This window comes from Leuciscus leuciscus (genome assembly GCF_965113295.1).
Source record: "Leuciscus leuciscus genome assembly, chromosome: 13".
Lineage (NCBI taxonomy): Eukaryota > Metazoa > Chordata > Actinopteri > Cypriniformes > Leuciscidae > Leuciscus > Leuciscus leuciscus.
Window position 1 is genome coordinate 12,793,031 of NC_138737.1, and position 24,329 is coordinate 12,817,359.

Here is a 24,329-nt window from a genome sequence, read left to right on the forward strand (position 1 = left end):
TGGAATACACAAATTACCAACTGAAATAAACAATTTATTTGAATAAAGTACTTAAATTACATTATTCCAGACAGATGATGTTAGAAAAAATTAAACATACACATTAATTTCCAGTATGTCTGTATTTGTCTAGACAGGTCTACAGGTCGATTCACACTGCACAGACAAACACCAACAAACAAGTTGGCAGTTGGACTTAGAATTTTATGAAAAATAACTGTCCTGATAAGATGGCCTGACATCAAACATACCTGGTAAAGGCCAGGAACTGCAGGATGAGAGTGTTGGCCTGCAGATGATCTGCTTCTTCTCTCTGGAGGTCAAAGTTGACAGGCTCAGAAGGATCCAAAACCTCAGCCACCTGGCTCTGATGGTCCAGGATCTGAGGAAAACCAGAGGAGAAGAGCTGGGCCAAAGATCTCCGGGAGGTCGACCTGGAGGAGCTGAGATAAAGAAATCACATATGCACAGCTAAAAATTGGCTGTCAGTAGAATATGCAGTATGTGACATTTCTAATGATGTGTTAAGCATAACATAATGTAGTAATGTAGCTTTTTCCAGTACATTCAATTACCTAAGCATTTCATTTACTTACTGAACACCTGCCTTACTGAGCCTTTTTCAGTTCTTTGTGCTTCATTGATCTTCAGTCACAATACTGTAACTGCACACACACCTGAAGCTGCCAAGTGCTGTCAAGACAACATGTGGCAGGCAGCCTACTGTGCGTTATCAGGTACATTCTGTATCTCTTCACAATATGTCACATGTACAATGTTGTAAAAAAAACCTTTTATCCACAGCATGATCTGTGTCAAATGTTAAAGGGTACTATGAAATCCTCTGGTGTGATCTGGTAATATGTCCTGCTGTGATATGTTAAATGGGATCTCACACATGAGATGAGATACACGGTTTTGAGAGGCTTGCATCAAGCAGTTTCTGAAAGATTTCTGAAATGTTTACTTTCTTGAAAGACTTGCATTGTCACACAAAGATAAAAGCATTGAAATATGTCCCGTTAGACATATAAAATAAAATAAAATGTGGGTGGCAAAACAGCTGTCGGGCAGAACTGTACAGCACAATATGAAATTTAAAATGGTTGATATATACGCACAATCTCATAGATCGCAAACAAAGCAAATAAAGTTAACATGATGTCAAAATTTACTATTTGCTTCCTTACTGCAAGTCTAATTGTGAGTTAATAATTGATGCATATTATTCCAAATAAACATTAATAATCTCGTAATCTATCAAACTGTAACCGTCATGATATTTAACCAAAATAGAAAAAAACGTGCCTTTCCTTTGCAATTTGCATTGACACATACCTCCTCATGTATACACACACAGTACATACATACATACACATTTAACACATAAAACACATAAACATTCACATATACATAAAACATGTTGGCATCCCTGTACTGCATGTAATCTCTATGAGTAATGCAGTAAAAATATTTCCCCTGTACTGAAGCCGTTTATTTAGGAATTATGTTTAGGAACCCCTAACGAGAGCTTTTCCAACATTAGAGAACAGCGAAAATATATGTGAGCGTAATGACAGCAGGACTTTAATATGTTCTTCCAGTGACTAAAAACTAATTAGGAGACACAGTAATAATTAGGCCTACACTTATACCAGAGGCTTTTAATTGCCACAGTCAAAGAAGAATATAATATTACCTATGGATCATGTAATTTTCTGCTGAATTACACATTAATAGTCCTTGCTTATTATTTTCACACACGTCCGCCCAATATATTCTTACAAGGATACACACAGAAAAAAAAAGTCTAAAAAAGAAAGAAAGATATAGAGGGAGACAGACATGAAGAAAGATGAGGGCAGATAGAGACTGAAAGAGACACAGTCTTGTAATCATGCCTTTAACTTAATTCATATGCATTATTAATATATAATCGGTGAAAAATATTTAATTAATTACATGATATGCTGATTAAGTAATTAAAACAAATCACAGTTACATAGTACTATCAATGATTCAAAATTAGTATTGGGGTAGACGAGAATACTACATAAACATTACAAAAAGGGGATTTATTGATTGATTAAACATGAACCTATAACTGGCCTATACAGTCCACAGCAATACATTTCACAATTGAGTTTGGTGGGCATGATTATATTACAAAAAATGTATTAATTAAAAATGATTTATATATTTTAACTTTTTTTATTGTGTCTAAATGTCTTTTAAAATCAAATTATCTGGCCTTTTTTGTTTCTATTGGACTATTGGTTTCTCGTAATGACAACAGACCAGTGGGATTTGTCCTCATAACCAGCAACTCATTTAAAACCCCCTGAATAAGAGACAAGAGATTTTGTTATGTAAATGTTTTATAATAATATCCTAGGGAAATCAAAAGCACTTCTGTCCTTGTCCGTGAGAGTCTGAGCTCTTCAGAAAACACATACATATAAATCTAACCAATTAAAGTCCCTCACATAGGAAAAAATATTATTTAAATTCACCTCCAGTCCAAATGAAAGAGCCTAATTCATTCCACCTGGTTTAGTATTCAGACTTCAAATTTAATTTTAAAGGGTTCAATCAGATACGACAACTGACTCAAATTAGAACTCTTATTTTAAATAAAGTTTTAAGTGACACACATTGGTCCCCTGCGCTCTGTGAATCTGCAGGGCCAGATGAAGATAATGTTGGCCTGTTAACTGTCTTTGGTCAGAATTAGATGATGATGTGACACCAAACAGCTCCTGAATGACAACTCTGTACTCCCTGAGATTTTAAATGGCCATCTCAACTCACAGTTTAAGCAAAACTGTTGCCACTTTTAAAGGACAGCACAAGTCCACATATAAACAAAGACAAGGCCTGGAAATACTTCAGCTAAAATAAACATGACATAAAAATGTGTTGGTGTATTGAAAATGGAGCAATGGTGACAGAAAGGGACATTGAGAGAGAAATTGGAATTAGAGAAAGCAGCAAATTCATGCATGATGGGGAAATAGAGTGATGTCTGTTTATCTGTCTGTCTATATCCATTTGTCCGTCCATCCATTATCAATCTATGTTATATGCTAAAACAAAAATTTGCCATACTAATGCCATAATTGGCAGCCATACTGCCATAATTAGCACAATGTCTGTACGAGCATTTGCACATGCATTCAGTATATGCATATACAAAAGTATTAAAAAGGTACAGAAGCAAATGCAGATTTGCTTCATTAACTTGAGTGAAGTAACTCCTATATGTTTCTCACCCAGCAGAGTGTGTTCCCAGGGTGATGACAGGGGCATGCACTGGGGTGAAGGTTAGCTCCTGCATCTCATCCTCTTCCTCACTTCTGTCTCCCTCTCTCTCCTGCACACTCAGCTCCAGGTGAGCTATGCCGCTGGCAACTGGACGCTCCTGATTCCATTTAAATCAACACACATGCGTGGAAAGAGAGAAAAACAGACAAATTCAGAAGTCATTTTTGGACTGAAATTCAGGAACAGATCCTGTAAAACAAAAACCCAAAGGTCTTGATGAAATTTTGACTCATATATCTTGTCTCTCTCTTTGAGAACTCAGCTGTTAAAACATACTGAGAATATTTCATCAGCAAATCTAATACAACCTCCTAAAATACGCCTGTTTCACACATACTCCGTTTGCGGTATGCGGTGTGTATTTTTTCCATACCCATGTTAACAGCTGAGAGCTTTCACACTGCACGCGGATGCGGTCCGATGCGGTGCGTATACAGCAGTGCAGCGCTCGTTTCCGCACCGAGTCTATTTTTGCTGTGCTGCACGCGCTGAATTAAAATGAGAGCGCATGGTTCTTGGTCAAAATGAACACGGATTGACATGAAAATATAGTAATCTCACCATAAATGCATTTAATTAAATTATACTACTATGTTAAATGCAAAAGAAAAGGAATGAGAGAGCTGTTTTTGTCAATTGTATGTTTTAATTTAAAATGTTTGCGATGCTAACATAAGTAGCCTACATGTTTAAATGTTTTGCCACTTGCTTGAGCAACTTAATAATACGTTTTTTAAGTGTATTGAGTTTAAAAGTGAATAGCCTACGTCTGTGAAAGAGTTTAGACCTATAACTACTGTGTACAAATAGAATCGCAATGCTGAAACTTTTTTATATTATTTTATAAAAGACGCTGACAATAAAAATTGAGATTTGAAATAAAACAGAGAGAATAAATGTTGTGTTTGTGGTCCAGCCGTAGATCAGTTGTGCACTGCAAATGCAGCATATGTGAAAGCACAATAGCGTGTGCTTCTCACGCACCGCATGGGGTGAATTTAGGGTGATTGGGACATTTTTTGCCATTGAGATGACTTGGAAAATGTGTCCCAATCAACCTGAATGTACCCTACGCACTGCACACGGAGTATGTGTGAAACAGGCGTAAGTCAAGACAACAAAGAGGTCAGCAGTTCAAAGACAAACTCTGTCAGGAACATTCAGTATTGGAATCTTTCACAAAAGAATGACACTCCACAGCCCACAGACACCCAAACACACTACAAGAACTTCTAAGTTCTTTATGAAATGCCTGAAGACACAACTCTTCCACAAGGACTTGATCAAAAACCAATTACAGCATTTTCTATTCTCCTAACAGTACCTATCATCAGACAACACACCCACGGGCCACCAGAAATCTGTTCATTGGCCATCTGATTTATACTGCTGAAAAATTGGCAAGTATTTTCTTGATCAGACCAGCTTTAATCTGATTGGCTGGCTTTACACAGTTTCTGGGAGTCAAGGTACACAGTTTTTCCCCAACAAAATTCAGCTTTGCCATCACAAGAATAAATTACATTTCTAAATATCTCAACAACAAAAAAATAACTTTAAATTGTATCTCACAATAATACTGTCTGTACTTTATTTTTGATCAAATAAATGCAGCCTTGGTGAGCATAAGAGACTTCTTTTGAAAAAAATCTTACAGACCCCAAATGTTTAAACAGCAGTGCACTGTATATTGTACTAATCTATTACCTTGCTATTTGCTGGCAAACTTTAGCTTGTTGTATTGCACTTTTAATGTCACTGCCCACTTTTGATGAATTGCTTGTGTGGTAGCAATCCTCATTTGCATTTGTGTCTGCAAAATGAATAAATGTAGGCCTAGATGTAGATGTGGCATGCTGGTATATGCATCCAAAATCACATCCAAGCATGCACACACACACACACACATACACACATACATATACTGTATACTAAGTGGTCTACTTAAAAACACAGTCGCAGCAATTCAGGCAAATTGCATGTGAATTTCAACATACTGCATTTGTTTTAAAAGCAATATACAGCACAGGATGTTCACAATGCTTTGTGATATTTATGAATCTGTCCATCTGAAACCAGAGAAGGAATTGAATCTCTAACTTGAAGATAGGAAGAGGCGATTAATTAAAAGAAAAAAAATATTAATTTATCACAATCACAAAATCAGCGAGTCCTTTACCAAGACATGATATGACTAGCATGCAGGAAGTGGAGCATAGCAGAAATTTCCTCCCTAATCGCTGTAATAATACCCCATGTGTGGCACAAACAGCCTTGAACAACTGTGGAGGAGGTAACAAAGCATTGTATAGTTAAATGCACCGCATGACTACAGGCAACAGCATAAACATACATGCTCCCACACATGATTAGCATAATATCTGTGGATATCCTCGTGCAAAATATGTGATATGCTCCCACTCTACACAGGCTGTCTCTAAACATTGTATTACCATTAAAATAACACAAGCACATTACAAACTGTTCTCATCCCAGATATCTCAGCAGGGTTAGCTAGCAATGATGTGGAACACCTGTAATGATGTGCTGATACATCTCATACAGGATATTTTTACACGAGGTACATTAAACTAGTTAACAAGTTTAAATTCATATCATAATATCTGTATACATTTTCTTTATAGCTAGCCTGGGAACTTTTACCTTTCTATGTTAAACAATCCTCCTCTATAATGTGCTCACTCAATGGTTTACCTAAAGAAGCAGTATCACGTTGTCACCAGCTTCTACATTATCTAAGAGGGAAATGTCTAATCCTTATTTCATAACACCTTAGGTACAATTTCACAACAATAACCATTCGGCGCGATGGTGAAAAAGTCTTACAGTGCGCAAAATGTTAAAACGACAGTAAAAAAAAAAAAAAAAAAGAAAAAGATGTATCACAAAAATATTAAGCAGCACAACTGCTTTCAACATTTATAAATGATCAAATCAGCATATTAGAATGATTTCTGAATGATCATGTCACACTAAAGACTTGACTTATTATGTTAATCATGCATCATATGAATGTATTTCAGAGCTGAAGAGAACCAACTCGGTGGATCACTGATGGATATATTATGAGATAAATTTCTCATTTACAGGATTTTCCAATTTAGTGACATACAGTATACCCACTGAACCTGACATGATCATGAATCAGCTAATTTACTCAAACTGATGGGACAGTTAATGGTGCTCTTAGATGGGAACATTTTATTTTGCAGTTTGATTCAGCAAAGTTTGTAACCTGCAAAATGGTAGTGAACAATTGCAACCCATCCTGTAAAAAACCTTTTAGTATGAAATTCCTGCTGCTATCGACAAGTTTGGTGTGCTTTTTGTGGTGTATAGGTGTGTTTACTGAGGAAATGTATGTGTTTTTCTTTAAAGCATCAGTGCCACATATGTTTTGAGTGTAGGTGTTTTATTCCTTTGCATGAATGTATCTCTGTGATTTGTTTTAAAAGAGCGTATATACATTTCTGTATTGGTTTGAGTGTGTGTGTGCATATGTGGGTGGAAAGCTTACGACATGTGACAGCTGGTGGGCCGATGCCATCGGGGAGGGAGAGAGCTGAGAAGGGAGCTGTTGTTGCCATGGAGACCCCACCGTGTGGCTCATGGTCGGGTAGCGTGAAGTCGCAACCAGCTGAGAGAGAGACAGCTGAAGAACAGAAACAGAGAAAAGAGGAAAAAAGAAGGAAAAAAATTAATACATATTTATCGCACAAAACAACGGGCAAAAGCATCTGACGGTGTGGCAATCCCCCGCAGCTGGCATCTACATAATGCCAACATCCAGCCAACACAAAAGAAGGATGAAATTAGAAACCTGTTTAGGTATAAATGTGACAAATCCAGCTTTGGGTGCAGCTACGCACATATTTTCATACAAGCTCTAATTTCTCTGTGAATGTTACACCGTTCCTGTTTGCCTCAAGCTCCTAACTTGAGTCTCTGTTGTAGTCAAAATAACAAAAGTAAGAAACATTCTAAACTTGTATGAATGTTTTCTGACACAGTCATCAAGATTCTGACTTTATTACTAACTAAATATCAGATTTTTCATATGATTTTTTTTCGTTTAAAGTTTTTGTCTTTGGACAAAAATATCCTTTAAATTTTGACGTCATACTGATTTTTTATTAATTTTTTTTACTCTGACAAAAACAGCATTTCTTTTTAGTAGAAGAAAGAGTCATGTACGAACTGTCCTTGTAGTGAAAACCTAGATTTTTCTTCTTTTTCAAAAAAAAGGTTAATATCTTGCAGTGTAGTTTATGTTTGTGGTTCTCTTACGAGAGTCCTCTCGTACTGCGTTTTTGTAAAAACGCTACGGGAAAAGTCTCTTTTCACGAAATACTGAAGCAAAAAATTATCCTTAATTTTCATACATGTAAAGCGCGTTGCGGCAGTGCTTAGCTATGGCGAGACGGCTCGCTCGCTCATTGGCTGCTCTGCAGCAACTGCATAAGCCTATCGAGCGAGGCCTGAGGTGACGTCAGGCCAATGAGGACGCTTCGCGCCCTCCTAGCCATTTCCCGCCGAGATGGGTGTGGCTAGCCTCTATATAAGGAGCTCGAGAAGGCTGATTCACTTGATTTTCATCTCTTCAGCGAAGCTCACGCATCGCTGGATCACGAGGAAGCAAGCGTCGTTTGAGGCAAGCATTTCAGCGGGACGAGCCACTCGAAGCTGCTGGCAACGCCGCCTTCTACAGCCGTACCTGCTGCGCTTTCCGGCGCTATATATCCTTTACCACTCTGTTTGTGTGTGTGTGTGTGTGTTCGCCGCCGCGACACTCACCCCCTAAAAGAGCTGCGTCTTTTTAAAGATGCCTTCATGTGGCTCGTGCCGAGCCCCACTCGCCCAGGGAGACCAACACGTCATCTGCGTTTCCTGTTTGGGTGAGAACCATGCAGCACTCGCGCTCGCTGACGGCGGCTGCCCTCACTGCGACCTTTTGCCGATGGTGACTCTGCGGACTCGCCTGGCATCCTTCTCAGAGTCTGCACTCCCCGCCGCGCTGCCGCGCCGTAAGAAGCGCCGCTCGCAGCGGGCCCCGGAACCCGCTCCAGCTCGACCAAGCTCGCCGGTTTGCCCGCCTGCTTCACCGGCTTCTCCTGTTTCACTTCCTGATGCTCAGCGCCCGCAGTCTGCCGCCGCTTCATCAGAGGAAGTCATTTCTGAGGCCGCGTCGAGAGAGAAGGATTCCTGCTCTCTGCTAGCTTCAGGCAGCGAGGACTGGGCGAGCTCTGAGGACCTCGCGCCTCCTGCCCGCAAGCCCACTACGAGAGCCAACATAGAGAAGGAGCTCATGCGAGTACTCGCGCTGGCCGCGGCGAGCCTCGGCCTCGAGTGGTCTGCACCGGAACTCCCTTCTCGTACCCGGCTGGATGGTAGCTTCCTCCCTGGTGAGCGCACTTCTCCGGAATCTAAGCCCGCCCCCTTTCTTCCTGAGCTTCACGAAGAAGTGGCGAAGGCTTGGAATGCGCCCTACTCTGCGCGAACGCGCTCGTCTGTGTCGCCAGCATTTTCCTCCCTGGATAATGCGAAAGACCGAGGCTACCTTTCACTTCCGCCGGTGGAACAGGCGATAGCGACCCACCTTTGCCCGCCCTCTGCTGGACGGCGGACTAAACCGGTGTTGCCTTCTAAAGCCTGCCGCATGACGTCGACGCTGCTCGCGCGAATCTTCTCCGCCGCTGGGCAGGCTGCGTCAGCGCTACACACCATGGCTACACTGCAGATTTTCCAAGGTGATCTCCTCCGTAAGCTGGACGAGATGGGACCGGAGGCTATCTGCATCGCGGATCTGAGGAGCGCTTCGGATCTAACACTCCGCGCTACCAAGTCTGCTGCACAGGCCATGGGAAGATGTATGGCTTCCGCCACTGTTGCTGAGAGGCACCTATGGCTTACGCTCACGGAAATGGCTGATTCCGAGCGCAACGCGTTTCTCGACGCCCCGCTGTCTTCCGCTGGCCTTTTCGGTTCTTCTCTCTCCGAGTTCGTGGAGAGATTTACCGAGGCCCAGAAAGCGTCCCAAGCCTTTAAGCACTTCCTGCCGAAGCGCTCCGGTTCTGCAGCGAATCGCGATAAACAGAATCCGCGAAGCACTCAGCATCAGCCCCCGCCTTCCGCCACACCTTCTCAGCAGCGACAGCAGCGACAGCAGCACAGCTCTAGGTCCCGCTCTCGCTCTACCAGCCGACGCCCTGCTCAGCGCGGGCCTCGACCAAGGGTTGTGGTGAAGCCGGAAGCCCCGAAGAAGTCCTAGCACTCCTAGGGAAGCGCAGGTGTGTGAGCCCCGCTGCGGCCGGTCTCTCACCCAAGCGCACCGCTGTTTCAGTCCCAAGACTTGCGACTGTTCCAGCGTTTTCTGCAAGAAGCAAGCCTGCACAGTTGCCCGCTCGCCTGCACACAAAAGCCGTTTTCACGGCTACCCAGATATATCCCGAAAAGAGTGTATTTTCTGGTGTCCCGGCCACGGCCGTTGGTGCTATAAATGTAGTGTCGATGCCCACTCCTCAGTGCCCATCCCTACACACAAGCACAGCCCTACACTTAGGGCTCGCGCACATAAAATCGACTCAGGTCGATTGCGCTTCCAATATAGTGAAAGTGCCCACTCCCCAGTGCCCACACACACTATGTCTCACAGACCACAGGCTCTCTGTAAAAACGAAACCTGTGCGCGCTCGCTCTGCTCAGACAGGCAGCGCGGCCAAAGCAGTAAATGTGCCCGCTTCCCGCCCACGTTTACTCGCAGACATGAGTCCCGCGGGGCTCGCTCAGACCTCCCTCACTCAGTTAAGCACTGTAGTAAGGTCGAGGACGAGCGCTCTGCCCGCTATATCAAGCGCGCCCCCCGCCTCGAATGCCACAGGCATAACGCCTATGTTATCGCACCTCGAAGCACCTCTGTCGCACGGCGAACAGAGCGCGCTTCGCATCCAGCCCTTAGCCAGCCATGCAGAAGCATGGGCAGCGCTTCCAGGGATTTCGGACTGGGTGCTAGGCATTATAAAAAGAGGCTTCTCGCTACAGTTTTGTCGACGCCCTCCCCGCTTCACAGCGCGCGTCGAGACTACGGTGAATTTAGAAGTAGCACACCTACTTCGCGCCGAAATATCAAAACTGATATGCAAAGGGGCGATAGAGCATGTACCCCTGGCTCAAAGCGAAGGGGGGCTATACAGCAGATACTTTCTAGTCCCCAAAAAGGACGGTGGTATCAGACCCATACTGGATCTAAGACGGCTGAACAAAGCATTAGTGAAACGCAGTTTCAAAATGCTCACGACCAGGAAAATTCTCGCGCAGGTTCGCCGAGGAGACTGGTTCATGTCAATAGATCTGAAGGACGCGTATTTTCAAATACAGATAGCGTCACGTCACAGGCGATACTTGAGATTCGCCTTCGAGGGTCAGATATACCAGTATACAGTCCTTCCGTTCGGCTTGTCCCTGGCACCTCGTACATTTACGAAATGCATGGACGCGGCGCTCGCTCCTCTCAGACTCAGAGGCATGCGAGTGCTGAACTATTTGGACGACTGGCTGATCCTAGCTCAATCACGATCACAGCTCGTGGAGCACAAAACCATTTTACTCGACCACCTCGAGAATCTTGGTATCACGGTCAATTGGACGAAGAGTTCACTGAACCCCAGTCAAACGATTTCGTTTCTGGGTACCATTCTGGACTCACAGTCTATGACAGCGCGGCTGTCGCCACAGCGCGTGCTGCACATTCAGCGCGTGGCGAGATCTTTCCGCTGCGGCGCGTCTACCCCGCTCAAAACGTTTCAGAGGATGCTAGGTCTCATGGCCTCAGCATCAACGGTCCTCCAGCTGGGCTTGCTCCGCATGCGCCCTCTGCAGTTCTGGTTGAAAGCGCGAGTACCGCGCAGAGCATGGGTGTCCGGCCGGTTGCGTCTCAAGGTCGATCAGAGCTGTGTCACAGCCCTGACACCTTGGTTGGCAGACGACTGGTACCGATCAGGTGTAAGCCTGGGGACTTCCTCGAGAGTGAGGATGGTGTCGACCGACGCATCCACCTCGGGATGGGGAGCGCTGCTCGAGGGCAGACCGTTTTTCGGCCTGTGGTCGAAACGAGAAAAGCTCCAACACATCAACTGCCTGGAAATGCTGGCAGTGCACAACGCGCTAACGCGCTTTTATCCCCACATCAAGGACCAACACGTCGTAGTCCGTTCGGACAACACGGCCGTGGTGTCCTATATAAATCGCCAGGGCGGTCTGAAATCCACATCCCTGTACAGGCTGGCGAAACGCCTCCTAATATGGGCTCAGCACAGTTTGCGCTCGCTGAGAGCAGTGCATGTGCCTGGGCTCCAGAATGTGGGCCCAGACAGACTGTCCAGGAACAACATTCCCCTGGGCGAATGGTCTCTACACCCACAAACAGCCCGGCTGTTGTGGGAGAGATTCGGCAGAGCGGAGGTGGACCTATTCGCGTCCCGCGAAAACGCTCATTGCCCCGTGTTCTTTTCCAAGAACGACAGCGCGCTGTCCCACGGATGGCCGCGCTGCCCGCTTTATGCTTTTCCCCCCGTCTCCCTCCTGCCTCAGGTGTTAGAGCGGGTCAAGGAAACGAAATGCTCAATACTGCTTGTAGCACCGTTCTGGAAGAACCAAGCATGGTTCCCAGTCCTGATGCAGCTAGCAGACATCGCTCCATGGCCAGTGCCATTGAGGAGAGATCTCCTCTCGCAGGCCGGGGGCTCGATTTGGCATCCGCACCCGGAGCTGTGGTCGCTTCACGTGTGGGCGCTCAACGGTTATCCGTTAACCTCGCAGAGGGAGTGATAAACACCATCACTCAGGCCAGAGCGCCGTCGACTCGGCGGCTTTATGCCTCGAAGTGGTCGGTTTTCTCCGGCTGGTGTACAGCTCGGAGCGTATCACCTCTCAATTGTGAGGTGACGGAGGTTCTCTCCTTCCTACAGGAGCTGTTGGATAAGGGCAGATCCCCTTCCACGCTCAAAGTTTATGTGGCGGCTATTACAGCGTTTTCCAGAACAACGCTGGGGCAGTCTCTAGGAAGGAACGATTTAGTCATCCGCTTCCTCAGGGGAGCTAGGAGGCTAAATCCTCCCAGACCTCCTTCAGTTCCTATGTGGGACCTTTCTACGGTTTTGGCGGCCATGAAAGGTGCCCCTTTCGAGCCTATCCAATCTATTAGCCTCAAGCATTTGTCTTTCAAAACAGTGTTTTTGATGGCTCTCGCTTCAGTGAAGCGCATAGGCGACCTGCACGCGCTCTCTGTGAGCCCAACGTGCTTAGAGTTTGGACCTAATGACTCTAAAGTCATACTCAAACCTAAGCATGGATATGTGCCAAAATCCCTCAACACACCATTTCGGGCTCAGGTCATCTCCCTGTCTGCCCTGCCGGGATCAAGTGAGGAAGGGGACTCAAGTTTTCTCTGCCCCATTAGGGCTTTAAGAGCTTACGTGTCCCGCTCTGCTGTCTTCAGACAGACTGAGCAGCTCTTTGTCTCGTTCAGTGGACGTTCCAAGGGAATGGCTGTTTCGAAACAGAGCCTATCCAGATGGATAGTTGACGCCATAGCGCTGGCTTATACTGCCAAGGGCCTCCAGTGCCCGTTGGGAGTTAGAGCGCACTCCACGAGGGGTGTTGCCTCCTCGTGGGCTTGGTCCAGCGGGATTTCCCTACAGGATATATGTACGGCGGCGGGCTGGGCCTCGCCGTCTACATTTATTAGGTTTTACAACCTAGAGGTTCCCGCCTTGCAGGCTAAGCTACTATCGGTGTAGCCGATTCAGCTGTCTAACTAGAACACTGAAATCGCATGCGCAATGCGCTGCCGACTGTCTTATGGGCAGAATTGTGTAAGACCCACATTTCCCGCATTTAGCTCAGGTTTCCCCACCCTGTCTATGCTATGTCATATTCGCGTCTGCTGACGCAACCTTATAAGGACAGAGGAATCCCCTCTTGTCTCTAGACTCTCTCTGTGAGGTCATGTTTTACGTCCGTGGACGTTGCAATATGGGGAATTATGTAATCAGACTCTTTGTGAGTCTATCTGGTGATTATGCACTGTACACCTGGTTTGCTCCAGTGATTGGTGTCTTTATCCCAGCACGCACGGCGCTTTACAAGGGGTTCCCGTAGCGTTTTTACAAAAACGCAGTACGAGAGGACTCTCGTAAGAGAACGTACTCGGTTACTAACGTAACCTCGGTTCTCTCTAGAAGAGGGAACGAGTACTGCGTTCTCTGCCGTGCATACGGTTCACTCTGGTTCGCTTCGGCGATGAAAATCAAGTGAATCAGCCTTCTCGAGCTCCTTATATAGAGGCTAGCCACACCCATCTCGGCGGGAAATGGCTAGGAGGGCGCGAAGCGTCCTCATTGGCCTGACGTCACCTCAGGCCTCGCTCGATAGGCTTATGCAGTTGCTGCAGAGCAGCCAATGAGCGAGCGAGCCGTCTCGCCATAGCTAAGCACTGCCGCAACGCGCTTTACATGTATGAAAATTAAGGATAATTTTTTGCTTCAGTATTTCGTGAAAAGAGACTTTTCCCGTAGCGTTTTTACAAAAACGCAGTACTCGTTCCCTCTTCTAGAGAGAACCGAGGTTACGTTAGTAACCGAGTACGTTTTAAAACATTTTAAACATTCACACTGTTGTTTTTATGGAACTCATTCATTATTATTATTATTATTATTAAATAAATTATATTAAACATAATTATATGTAATATTATAATAATAATAATAATACAAATATTCTTATTTTATAAAATTTTCAAATGAACCAATAAAGACATATAAAGACATATATATATATATACTGTATAACTATAGTTATTATACTACTGGACTTTAAAATAAAAAATAGAGTTTAAAAATAATAATAAATTAACTTTATTTCAGACCAACAGTAAAATTACAAAACTAAAATTGATCACGTCTTAATCTCTTTGCTTTTAAATGTTAAACCTTGTATCTTATTTTGGAGGATAAGACCTTTTTGCTGACAGCAGATTTATAAATGATACTCATTACAAATTTGTGAAATAGATGGTGCATGTTGCATTTTGAAATGCAACAACAGCTAGCAACAAGAAATCATATCAGAATTATAAAAAGCTCTCCAATACTTATCTAAATGAAGACATTAAGGCAGTGGTGTTATAACTGTGCCGCTTGTAATCAGATTTAGTCAGATATTACTGTTTAAAAGTCTTCCTGCAGTGCTAATGCTCAGAGATCTGTACAGACTTTAGTTTGCATCATTTGCTGAAGTAGAGCACTCCTCTGCCCTTAAGAAAGGCTGATGGATTCCCAGGCTGTGTGATGTGATCTGTATAGCACAGGACTGGATGACTGTGACGGGGTCAGTGGTGTTAAACTCATGACTCAACTGCCTCCAATACAGCCTAATACTCAACTGCCTCCACAGACAGCCAGTACAGCCTAAAAGCATTTCTCCACTGACCCCAATACAGCATAAATTCACGACTCACTGACCCCAATAATGCCTAAATGCATGACTACAGTGAGTCCCGATCAGCTGAAACTCACTGTGCCCAGGACTGACTGATCAGCAGACCACATAACATGAATTTAGACCACGATTTTCTAATAGCGGGTTTTTGAATCCCTTGAAACTTTGCAATGCAGCACTTCTCATGTAACAGTTTCATTAGATCACTTATGTTGCATTGTACATCACTTTGAATACAAGCATCTTTTATATAAAGAAATTTAAATGGTTCATGATGGAACTGATCCCAATGGCATTTAAAATTAAAATGTGTAAAATTAAAACAAATCACAACATAACATGTTACTCTTAAATTAAATGTAAATGATTACATTTTATAATACAATATGTATAAAATACATTATATTTGACCCCACGTGTTAAACAAGTCCACTATTGTGCTGCCTTTATGGAGATCGACAATATTAGTGATCCTCAACTGACAGCAGACAAAAAAAATTAAATACTCTCACTACAATTAACTATTACACCCATCACTAAGAAAAGAGAAGTAAGAAAACAGAGGGAGAAGAAAGACAGACAGACAGATCTACATGATAGCAGAACAACTGAAAGACACACTGCCAACAGAAAAGGCACAAGGCCAGAATAAAAATCACAAACGTCGATATTCACAAACCCAGCTCTTGTTTGACATACGCTCACTTTCATGCATACTAAAAAACATGAAATCAATAATGGAGGCATAGTGGTGTCTGAAAGAGAGAGAGAGAGACAGATAGAGAGAAGAAGGGCCCTTTTTAAAAAGCACTAACTATAAATAGAGGGTGAGAGCATGCATCTAAAGTGAGTATTTTGACTAACTAACTCTGAAATATGGGATGTGCGAAAAATCACTGGGCGGCATTATTCGGGACTTGTGCATTAGCGCAAAATAAGTCAGAAACGCAACAAGGTACTGTACACCTGAACATCACATCCAAATGTGCTTGTTGAAGGTTTTATTTTGAAACCATGAGCATTAATAGAACAGAACAGTTATTGCCTACTTGGTCTTGGTTCCAGTATTTTGTCCATTAATTTTTCCCCATGAGGATTTCAAAATATTACTCAATATAGAGAGATCAACCAAGTTATCAACCAAATATGCCAGTCCCAAGATAAATTACAACATTAAAGACTGTTCTGAAGCAACAACAAAAAAGATAATGCAAAATATTCAAATAAATATATGTAGATAAACAGATATGGCATGTGTAATGCCTTAAAATAATTAGTTAATGCGTTCATGACATCAAGGCTAGATTATTGTAATGCTCTTATGGGTGGCTGCCCTGCACGCTTAATAAATAAACTACAGCTGATTCAAAATGCAGCAGCTCGAGTTCTTACTAGAACCAGGAAGTATGACCATATTAGCCCAGTTCTATCAACACTGCACTGGCTCCCTATTAAACATTGTATACATTTAAAAATATTGCTGATTACTTACAAAGCACTAAATGGTTTAGCTCCCCAGTACTTGAGCGAGCTCTTAACGCATTATAGTCCTTCACGTCTATTGCAATCTCAAAATTCCAGCCATTTGATAATACCTAGAATATCAAAATCGACTGCTGGCAGTAGATCCTTTTCCTATTCAGCACCTAAACTCTGGAACAGTCTTCCTAACATTGTCCGGGAAGCAGACACACTCTGTCAGATCAAATCTAGACTAAAAACACATCTCTTTGGCCTAGCATACACATAACACATTATAAACTTCTATAATTCAATGTTAGGCTGCATAGATTAAGTCAGCCAGAACCGGAAACACTTCCCATAAATTCTGATGTACTCGTTACATCATACGAAGAATGGCGTCTACGCTAATATTAGTCTCTCTGTTTATCCCGAGGTTTACCACAGACCGCCGGATCCAGGCCGTATCCAGATCTGATGAAGGACCTGCGCCTGGACGTGATGACAACACAGTCCTGAAATTTCAACTAGTCTCTCCCCTGTGAAGGCCCCCTTCTCAGGCGCACTGGAAGCTGTTTCATGCGAGGGGGGCTGGGGCTGAGGGCTAGGTTGAAAAATATGTGACGTCATTATGTTGTGGCTGACGACAAGACATGAAATTTCTCTGTACTGTATATGTGTTGTAGCCATTAAAGAAAACATTTAGTTTCATATTTATGTTTAAATATTATAGGCTAATGTTATTTTTTTTTATTTAATCAATGTTGGTTATGAAAGTGAGCATATGCAGCATGAGAAAGATAAAGACACATCAGGAGATGCGCAATATGACTGGAGACATGGAGTGGGTAAGACATGATTTTGACCACTTCATTGAGTTTTGTTTTGTAGAAAGACTATTTTTGAAAGATTTTCGATTTGTATAAATTGTATCTTAAATTTGATCAATGTTTTATCAACCAATTGCCTGTATTTAATAAATAAGAAGCAAATATATAGCAGACAATGTAATAAGGCGCCGGCACAATCACTTGCACTTGCATATACACCAGACAAGTAATATATACCTGCGCACATACAGTATATATTCAAACGCGCATATAGAATAAACACGTAGTACGCATGTGCACGCCGTCAGCGTTTTCACAGGTTTGTGTTTTTAAAGCTTGCACAGAGATAAAAAAATATATAATAATAAAATAAAAAAATTATATATATATATATATATATATATATATATATAATAATTATTATTTGTATTTATTTATTTTTTCTTCAAGGCTTGCACCTTGGAACCTATTTCAAGGTTTGCGTTCTCGGTTGTTGTGTGAATGAGCAGGCCGGAGCGCGTTAAGGGTTTTCTGTTAGAACGGTGTCAGGTAAGCGGCCCCTAAGTTAGTAACTAATGATCTTTGCAACGGAAGTGAATCGATCAAAACTAACTTTAGCTGGACAATAACTTTATTCTAGAGCTGCTGTAAAGCCAAAACAATCTCTGTTACTTTCATTTCCAATTATCACTGTAAAGCGGCTTTGAAACAATCCATATTGTTAAAAGCGGTAAATGAAGGTGACTTGACTTGACTTTGAAGTAAGGAAGCACACTAAAGCCCTATTCGCACGGGATTAGTATTACCCCTGGACCTCTGTAATTAAGAAATTACCCCCTGACGTCTGTGTTTTTGGTGGCTCATTCACACGGGCAAATAAATGTTCGTAATTCCCTCGAGTTTACGGACTTTACAGCGTGCTCCCACCCATTCACACTTCACTAGCTGAACGTGCTGAAACGAAGATCGCGCTGCAGTATTGCAATTCAAAAAAAGAACTTATTTAAAACCAATTTATTAGAGAAATATATGATATATATTATAGAATATGATATTATTGTATAAATATATAATATATCTTCTTTTTCTTTTATTCTTTGTCCATATTTACAGCAAGCCTGCCTGAAGAAGGTATTATAAATACCGAAACGTCGCGATAGGCTTGTTTTTCTATTCATTTTATTTGGTTTATTTCATTTTATATCATTTTTTCTCTTTCACACTTTGATTTCTTGAGATACTTACAGATGGACGTCTTTAGAGGCCGTGTGAGACAAAGAAATGCTCCACGATACAGACTACTAAATTACACTACCACAAAAAGCATCCAAACTTTCCAAAAGAGCTTTCTATGTTGCGCCAAAATACTTAATTTGACGTTTCCATGACAACGGTCCGAGTTGAGCTTCCGGATCACGTCTTCACTGTAGTTTGTTTTCTCTTTTGCAACACTTCATAGTTTTTATTGGAGAAAAACTATAATCGGATTGGAGTAGAGCATATCGAGAGATTTTATTGTTAATATAGTTTTAATACAGACGTAAAATGGACTGTTAAACGGCCCATAATGGTTATTACGTTCTTTAGGAAACGATAGGCTCACAGAAAAACAGCCCAAATCACAGACATGGGGATTCGCACGGGACTGGTATTATCAGAGGACCCCTGTGTTGGCCGAAATACGGTAGGTAATTTTCAGGGGAATTTTTACAGACATTTTTACAGACATGGCAGATTCGCACGGGATAAAAATCACAGACGACCTCTGCGATTATTACAAATTACCGGAGGTCCCTAGGTAATACTAATCCCGTGCGAATAGGGCTTAAGTTATGTGTATGATGCGTCATCACATTAGATGTGTGTGAAACATTTATGAAAGCCAATCTGTGGTTGATATCAGAGAACAAAGCATGCTACAAGTTCTGATCCATTATCTTTCTTTTTTGGATGCACAGTGACTAAACCAGTCTGTGCATGCTACTCTGAATCCATGTATGAGAGAGAGAGAACATTTGAGAACGAGACGGAGAAGTGATGTGCCACATCCCTGACAACATTTTCAGACAAAGTGAGGGACTCAGGCTTTATTGAACAAACACAGGCAGCAGGGTCGCTGAAAAAAGCACTTGAATCAACCTTTCCAAATTGGTGTCCCTCTAAATTAGTGCCGTACCAAAATCGATGCAGACCAGATCCATCCTTCTGTGCTGTGGAGCCTAGGAAGTGTCACTGGATATTTTAAAGGGTCTTAAAGGTCTGACAGCATCTGCTTTGTTTTCTTTTGTTTTGCAGAAGTGTTAAATCAGGCTTTACTGAAGAGAGAGAAAGCCAGAGCAATTTAGATCCAACATGTTTCTGTTTGCGAGCTAACAAAATCGTTTTTTTTAACGGACATAGACACTTTCAATACACTATCTGAAAATGGAGGGAGTTTATACAGGTATTAAAGTGCAAATAAAACCCCGACTGCATTTACACAGTATTTTGTCTAAACAAAAGTTTTTCTCTCTTTTTTTACTTCTCTTGTAACTAAAGCCTGGTTCACACGGCAGGATAATTAGGCCGATTTTAGCCCCGATTCACTCCTTCCGACAATCTTAAGGATGCTCCGATTATCGTAAAATAATCTGATCAGATATTCCTGCCGTGTGTGGTGTGTTAAGGCTGCTCTCGTCTGCTCTGAAGGACGTCGGGACCGCTCCGATCTCAAATCGGGGATATCCAACATGTTGGATTTATTTGGCCCGACTTCTTCTCGTGTGTGGTGTCCCCCGAGCACGCAGCCTGTGGACTGTGGAGTGTAGCCAATCAGAAAGCGAGGTGACGAGGCGGCGAGGAAACACCGGGAAATATAATCAAAACAGCCGGCGGCATCACGGACCAGAAAGTCCGGTGGACGTCAGAGATCATCGCCTTTTCTTTTGATAACGTTTTTTTCCCGGTTAAAAACAAACTACAAACTATTGCCACTGCATCCTCTTCGTCCGCCATGATTGTTTACTCTGAAGTCACGTTTGATCTCGAGGTATTTTGCGCGATTTCCCGTCTGACCTGAGAATGCTCGGGAGTCAAATCGGTTCGTGTGTGATGTGTTGATTTTGCCGTGTGGCTGTGCACCACACACTGCACGACCAAAACTGTTAGACCTGTGATTTTTTATCCCCGTGTGTGGGGTCTCTCAGGTTTGGAAAATCGTCCGACAATTTTAAAATCGTCCCGTGTGAACCAGGCTTCAGCCCCATCAGTGAAGATCTTTAAAAAATTGAATTGGGGGAATCTAGAGCAGTAAATATATTTTTTCTGATTTTGATTGCACTTTGCATATGCAGCCACTCTTAAAGTTTAGTGTATGCATGTATTCTTGTCATTTTAATATTTTTTTTACATGTTTCTACTTGTGAAGCACTTGGTCAAACTAATGCAAGTTTGCAGTCTGTGCTGGCTGTGAAACAAAAATAGACTGTTCTGCAGAATGATGCAAAGAAACATCATTATATTGGATTGACCTTGTGGGTTGCATACAAAACAAACAAACAAACAAACAAACAAACAAAAAAACAGGGTAATCCAATTAAAAAAAAGATTCTTATGAACTGGATCTTTTTAGGGAATCAAAAACATATAGTGTAACCAGTGTATCCTATTTCCTGAAAACAAAATCAGATCAGATCAAGTCAAAATCAAAATCAAAATCAAAACTGAATCAAATCGAATCACATTGGATCAAAACAAAGCAAAAAATGTATTTAATCAAATCAAACCTTAATCTTCAAAATTATATCATATCAAGTCAAATCCAAATCACACTGAATTGAATCGAATCAAATTAGAATGGGATCAAATTGCATCACATTGCACTGAATCAAATCAAACTGAAATCTAATTGAATTGCACTGAATCAAATCAAAGCTAAATAGAATCTAATCAAAGCAATTAAAATCGAATCAAAATCATATAAAAGAAAATAAAAGAACCAAATAAAAACCGTATCAAACTGAATCGACTTGAATCGCACTGAATGAAATTAAATCAAATCAAGCCTTATCCTTTAAAATTAACAGACCAAAAATGTTAACTGGTAGTTGGCTTGGTATATTTGTACACCTCATAGATCAGCAGTTGAACAGGGGTCATGAACCACTTGTGTGTCTGTGGGAAGTGATAAAAGTTAACACAGTGTGCTATCTGAAGAATAGTGGTACACTCTCCATCCTGACCTTCAATACTTCTGTCTTCAGTTTGAAAACCCTCCCTGTGACTTCTCAAGCTTTCATGGTGAAATGCTGCCGTAACTCCCAGAAACCAGCGCCCATGTGCTTGGGTCAGCAGAACACAGCAATGAGGCTGCTCTGATTCTACCCAGCACAGTTTCTCAGAGACGTTACAAAATCACAGTTCGGGTACATCAGAGTTTGTTCTAAAACTGCTGCCATTCTGGTGCCAAGGAAGCAAACTGCACCCTGGGAAAGAACAGGAGAATATTAGAGAGTGAAGATTTCGAGTGACTTACCGCTGGGCCACGTGAAGACTGCAGCGTCGAAGCCGTCGGCTCCAAGATGCGTTCATCTGAAAGTCAAGTAAATAAAATAAAAATTAGAGCACTTCAAACACTCACTTGCTCCTCAATTGTTAATATTTGCATAAACTGAAATATCTCCTTCACAACAGGTTTCAAATAGTTAAATAATGTCACGTTGAGTTGAGTTATTGCTAAATGACTCGTATGGCAATAGATAAATATTATTAAATTATTCAAGGTTAAAGTCACCATGAAATCAAAATGACAATTCTTTTTTCTTTCTTTTGTTTTGGGATATAGCAGTATTTATTATAAATGGTTTATTCATGCACATCATTATTTAAAAAAAATACATTTGCCCTCATATTTTTAAATAAAACTAACTTCCCTTCATCTTGCAACAACATCTCTTCTCTTCCCTGATGATGTGTTTACTGGCGCGATGGCGGGACAACCTGCCACTCACATGACATCACAGCAATAGCAAACCACAATCATCCAATCAATTCCAGATGGATGAAATCAAATCCCGCCCAACATTTTTTCTTGTTCGAGAAGCCACTTCATTTAGATCACAAAAGGGAAGAAAAGACTATTGCAACTTCCGTTGCCTATTTAAAAAAATGTAACTCAAAACCATGCAACTATACATTTTCTCTCTTTTTCATTACATTTCTTAATCCTACAATGGCCGTGAAGCCATGTGTCAGTGAAGACCATGAGAACATGAGTCCCATTTTTCCAAAGCAGATTACTATTCCAGTCTACACCGCATTATGTCACCAAAATGTGGACTGCTAGGACTCAGGGTGGCATTTGTGACAGGGCCTTTGGCTATCTGGCCAATGACTTCTCATTTGCATTCATGGTGTAAAGACAGCCTGAATGACCCACTGAATGAATCACATTTGTCACGTAAGCCTGGCAGCGGTAGAAGGTCCTGGGCTGGGCGAGAGAAGAGGTCAGAGTCTCAGTGAACAGAACATCATTCCCTCGTTCAGATAATGAGGTCAGCTCTATATGCCACTATACAAAAGATCTCACAGAGACCCTGTTTTTACCCAGAATTAACATCAGTCTCTAAAAAGCATCCAAAGAATTGTTTTTATCTGATGATTCATGTTATTAAAAATGGACATGACCACATCGTACAGGTGTGTGTCACGTACAGCTTCAATTGGCCACCTACTCACCTGTCAATAAAAATAAATTTAAAAAACATGGGCTTTAAAGCTTAAGGCTTTGAATTGACTAAAAATGATGTGATGCAGTGACTATCTGACTATTTTGAGATAAGTAGGGTGATTTTTTACTTCTTTTGATTTTGAAGAACACTCTTTTAATATCAGATGTACACCACCGTACAAAAGTTTGGGGTGTGTACGTTTTTTTTTTTTTTTTACATTTTAGAAGGATGTGTCTTTTGCTCACCAAGGCTGCATCTATTTGGCCAAATACAGTAAAATATTTAGAAATACAGACTTTTTAGAGACTGATAAAGCCAAAACACTTTACTTTAACCCTCTGAGGTCGGCAAACGCACCCCGCGTTATGCTGGATTTTCTTCACATTGTAGCACAATAAACTTAAATTACTCCGTCATTTATGGTCATACAGAAAAAAGAAATATAAAAAAAGAATCTGTGATATTTCTACTTTTGTATGTGTCCACTTACAATCAAATCAAAACATTGTACTTTTGTAAAATAAAGAAAATAAACAGGGTGTGCGTTCTGCCTCTCCATCGCGGTAAACTTTTTTTTCTTGAGCACGTCTATAAACTGAAACAAAACTCAGCGAATACTTGTCACACATTTATGAGCCATATACCTTTATAAACATTTAAGTGTGTACTTTTAAATGATCAGATTCAAACTGAAAACAAATTTTCTCTGTTTAAGTAATTTGTATAAAACCAACAGGATGTCCAGTATCTCAAACGCTTGCTAATTATTTTTAATTCGACCACGCCCACTCGCGCAAAAGTGATTCACATGCAAATCTCCACATGGAACGCGAACGCCCTCGTTACCTCAAACACAAAAACACAAAAAAACTTCACAAGTCTCTGCTTTTCGTCGAGTTTGGAAGACACGTCTGAGCTTACATTGGATTTACCTCAGAAGAAGAAGAACGCGATTTGAAGACGAAAGATGTAAGGTAAGAAATTCTTACTTATTAGTTTATGGTATTGTTGCATAAACTTCACATTGCAGTTGAACTGTTGCTAGATATATGGTGAATATTATACTATTTAGACCCGTGTTTACTGTTAAATACTGTTTGTGGATATCTGCTCAAACATAGATATGTATAACCATAATGTTTCATATTTTGGAGCGCGATCGCGTTTGAATGTATCATATTTTGGAGCGTGCTGTGGGTTTGAATGTATCATATTTTGGAGCGCGATCGCGTTTGAATGTATCATATTTTGGAGCGCGCTGTGGGTTTGAATGTATCATATTTTGGAGCGCGCTGTGGGTTTGAATGTATCATATTTTGGAGCGCGATCGCGTTTGAATGTATCATATTTTGGAGCGTGCTGTGGGTTTGAATGTATCATATTTTGGAGCGCGCTGTGGGTTTGAATGTATCATATTTTGGAGCGCGATCGCGTTTGAAAGGAAAAATGCACCAAACATTAGGCTTTATGTTTTTACTATTATCTCATTTCA

General features: G+C 41.7%; 1 protein-coding gene across 6 annotated transcripts in view; it reads right to left on the reverse strand.

The window, feature by feature from the left end:
• Window positions 1-24,329, reverse strand: part of nphp4 (nephronophthisis 4) — a 179,016-nt gene that overhangs the window by 39,409 nt on the left and 115,278 nt on the right. For all 6 annotated transcript variants that reach the window (XR_014211071.1, XM_082188190.1, XM_082188192.1 and 3 more), the window contains 4 exons: window positions 21,643-21,698; window positions 6,863-6,997; window positions 3,273-3,421; window positions 252-443 (listed from right to left, as the gene is read on the reverse strand). Coding sequence is in view for 5 of the 6 variants with exons in the window: in XM_082188190.1 (XP_082044316.1) it covers window positions 252-443; window positions 3,273-3,421; window positions 6,863-6,997; window positions 21,643-21,698 (532 nt within the window). In the remaining variant the exon portion in view is untranslated. The remainder of the gene's footprint in view (window positions 1-251; window positions 444-3,272; window positions 3,422-6,862; window positions 6,998-21,642; window positions 21,699-24,329) is intronic.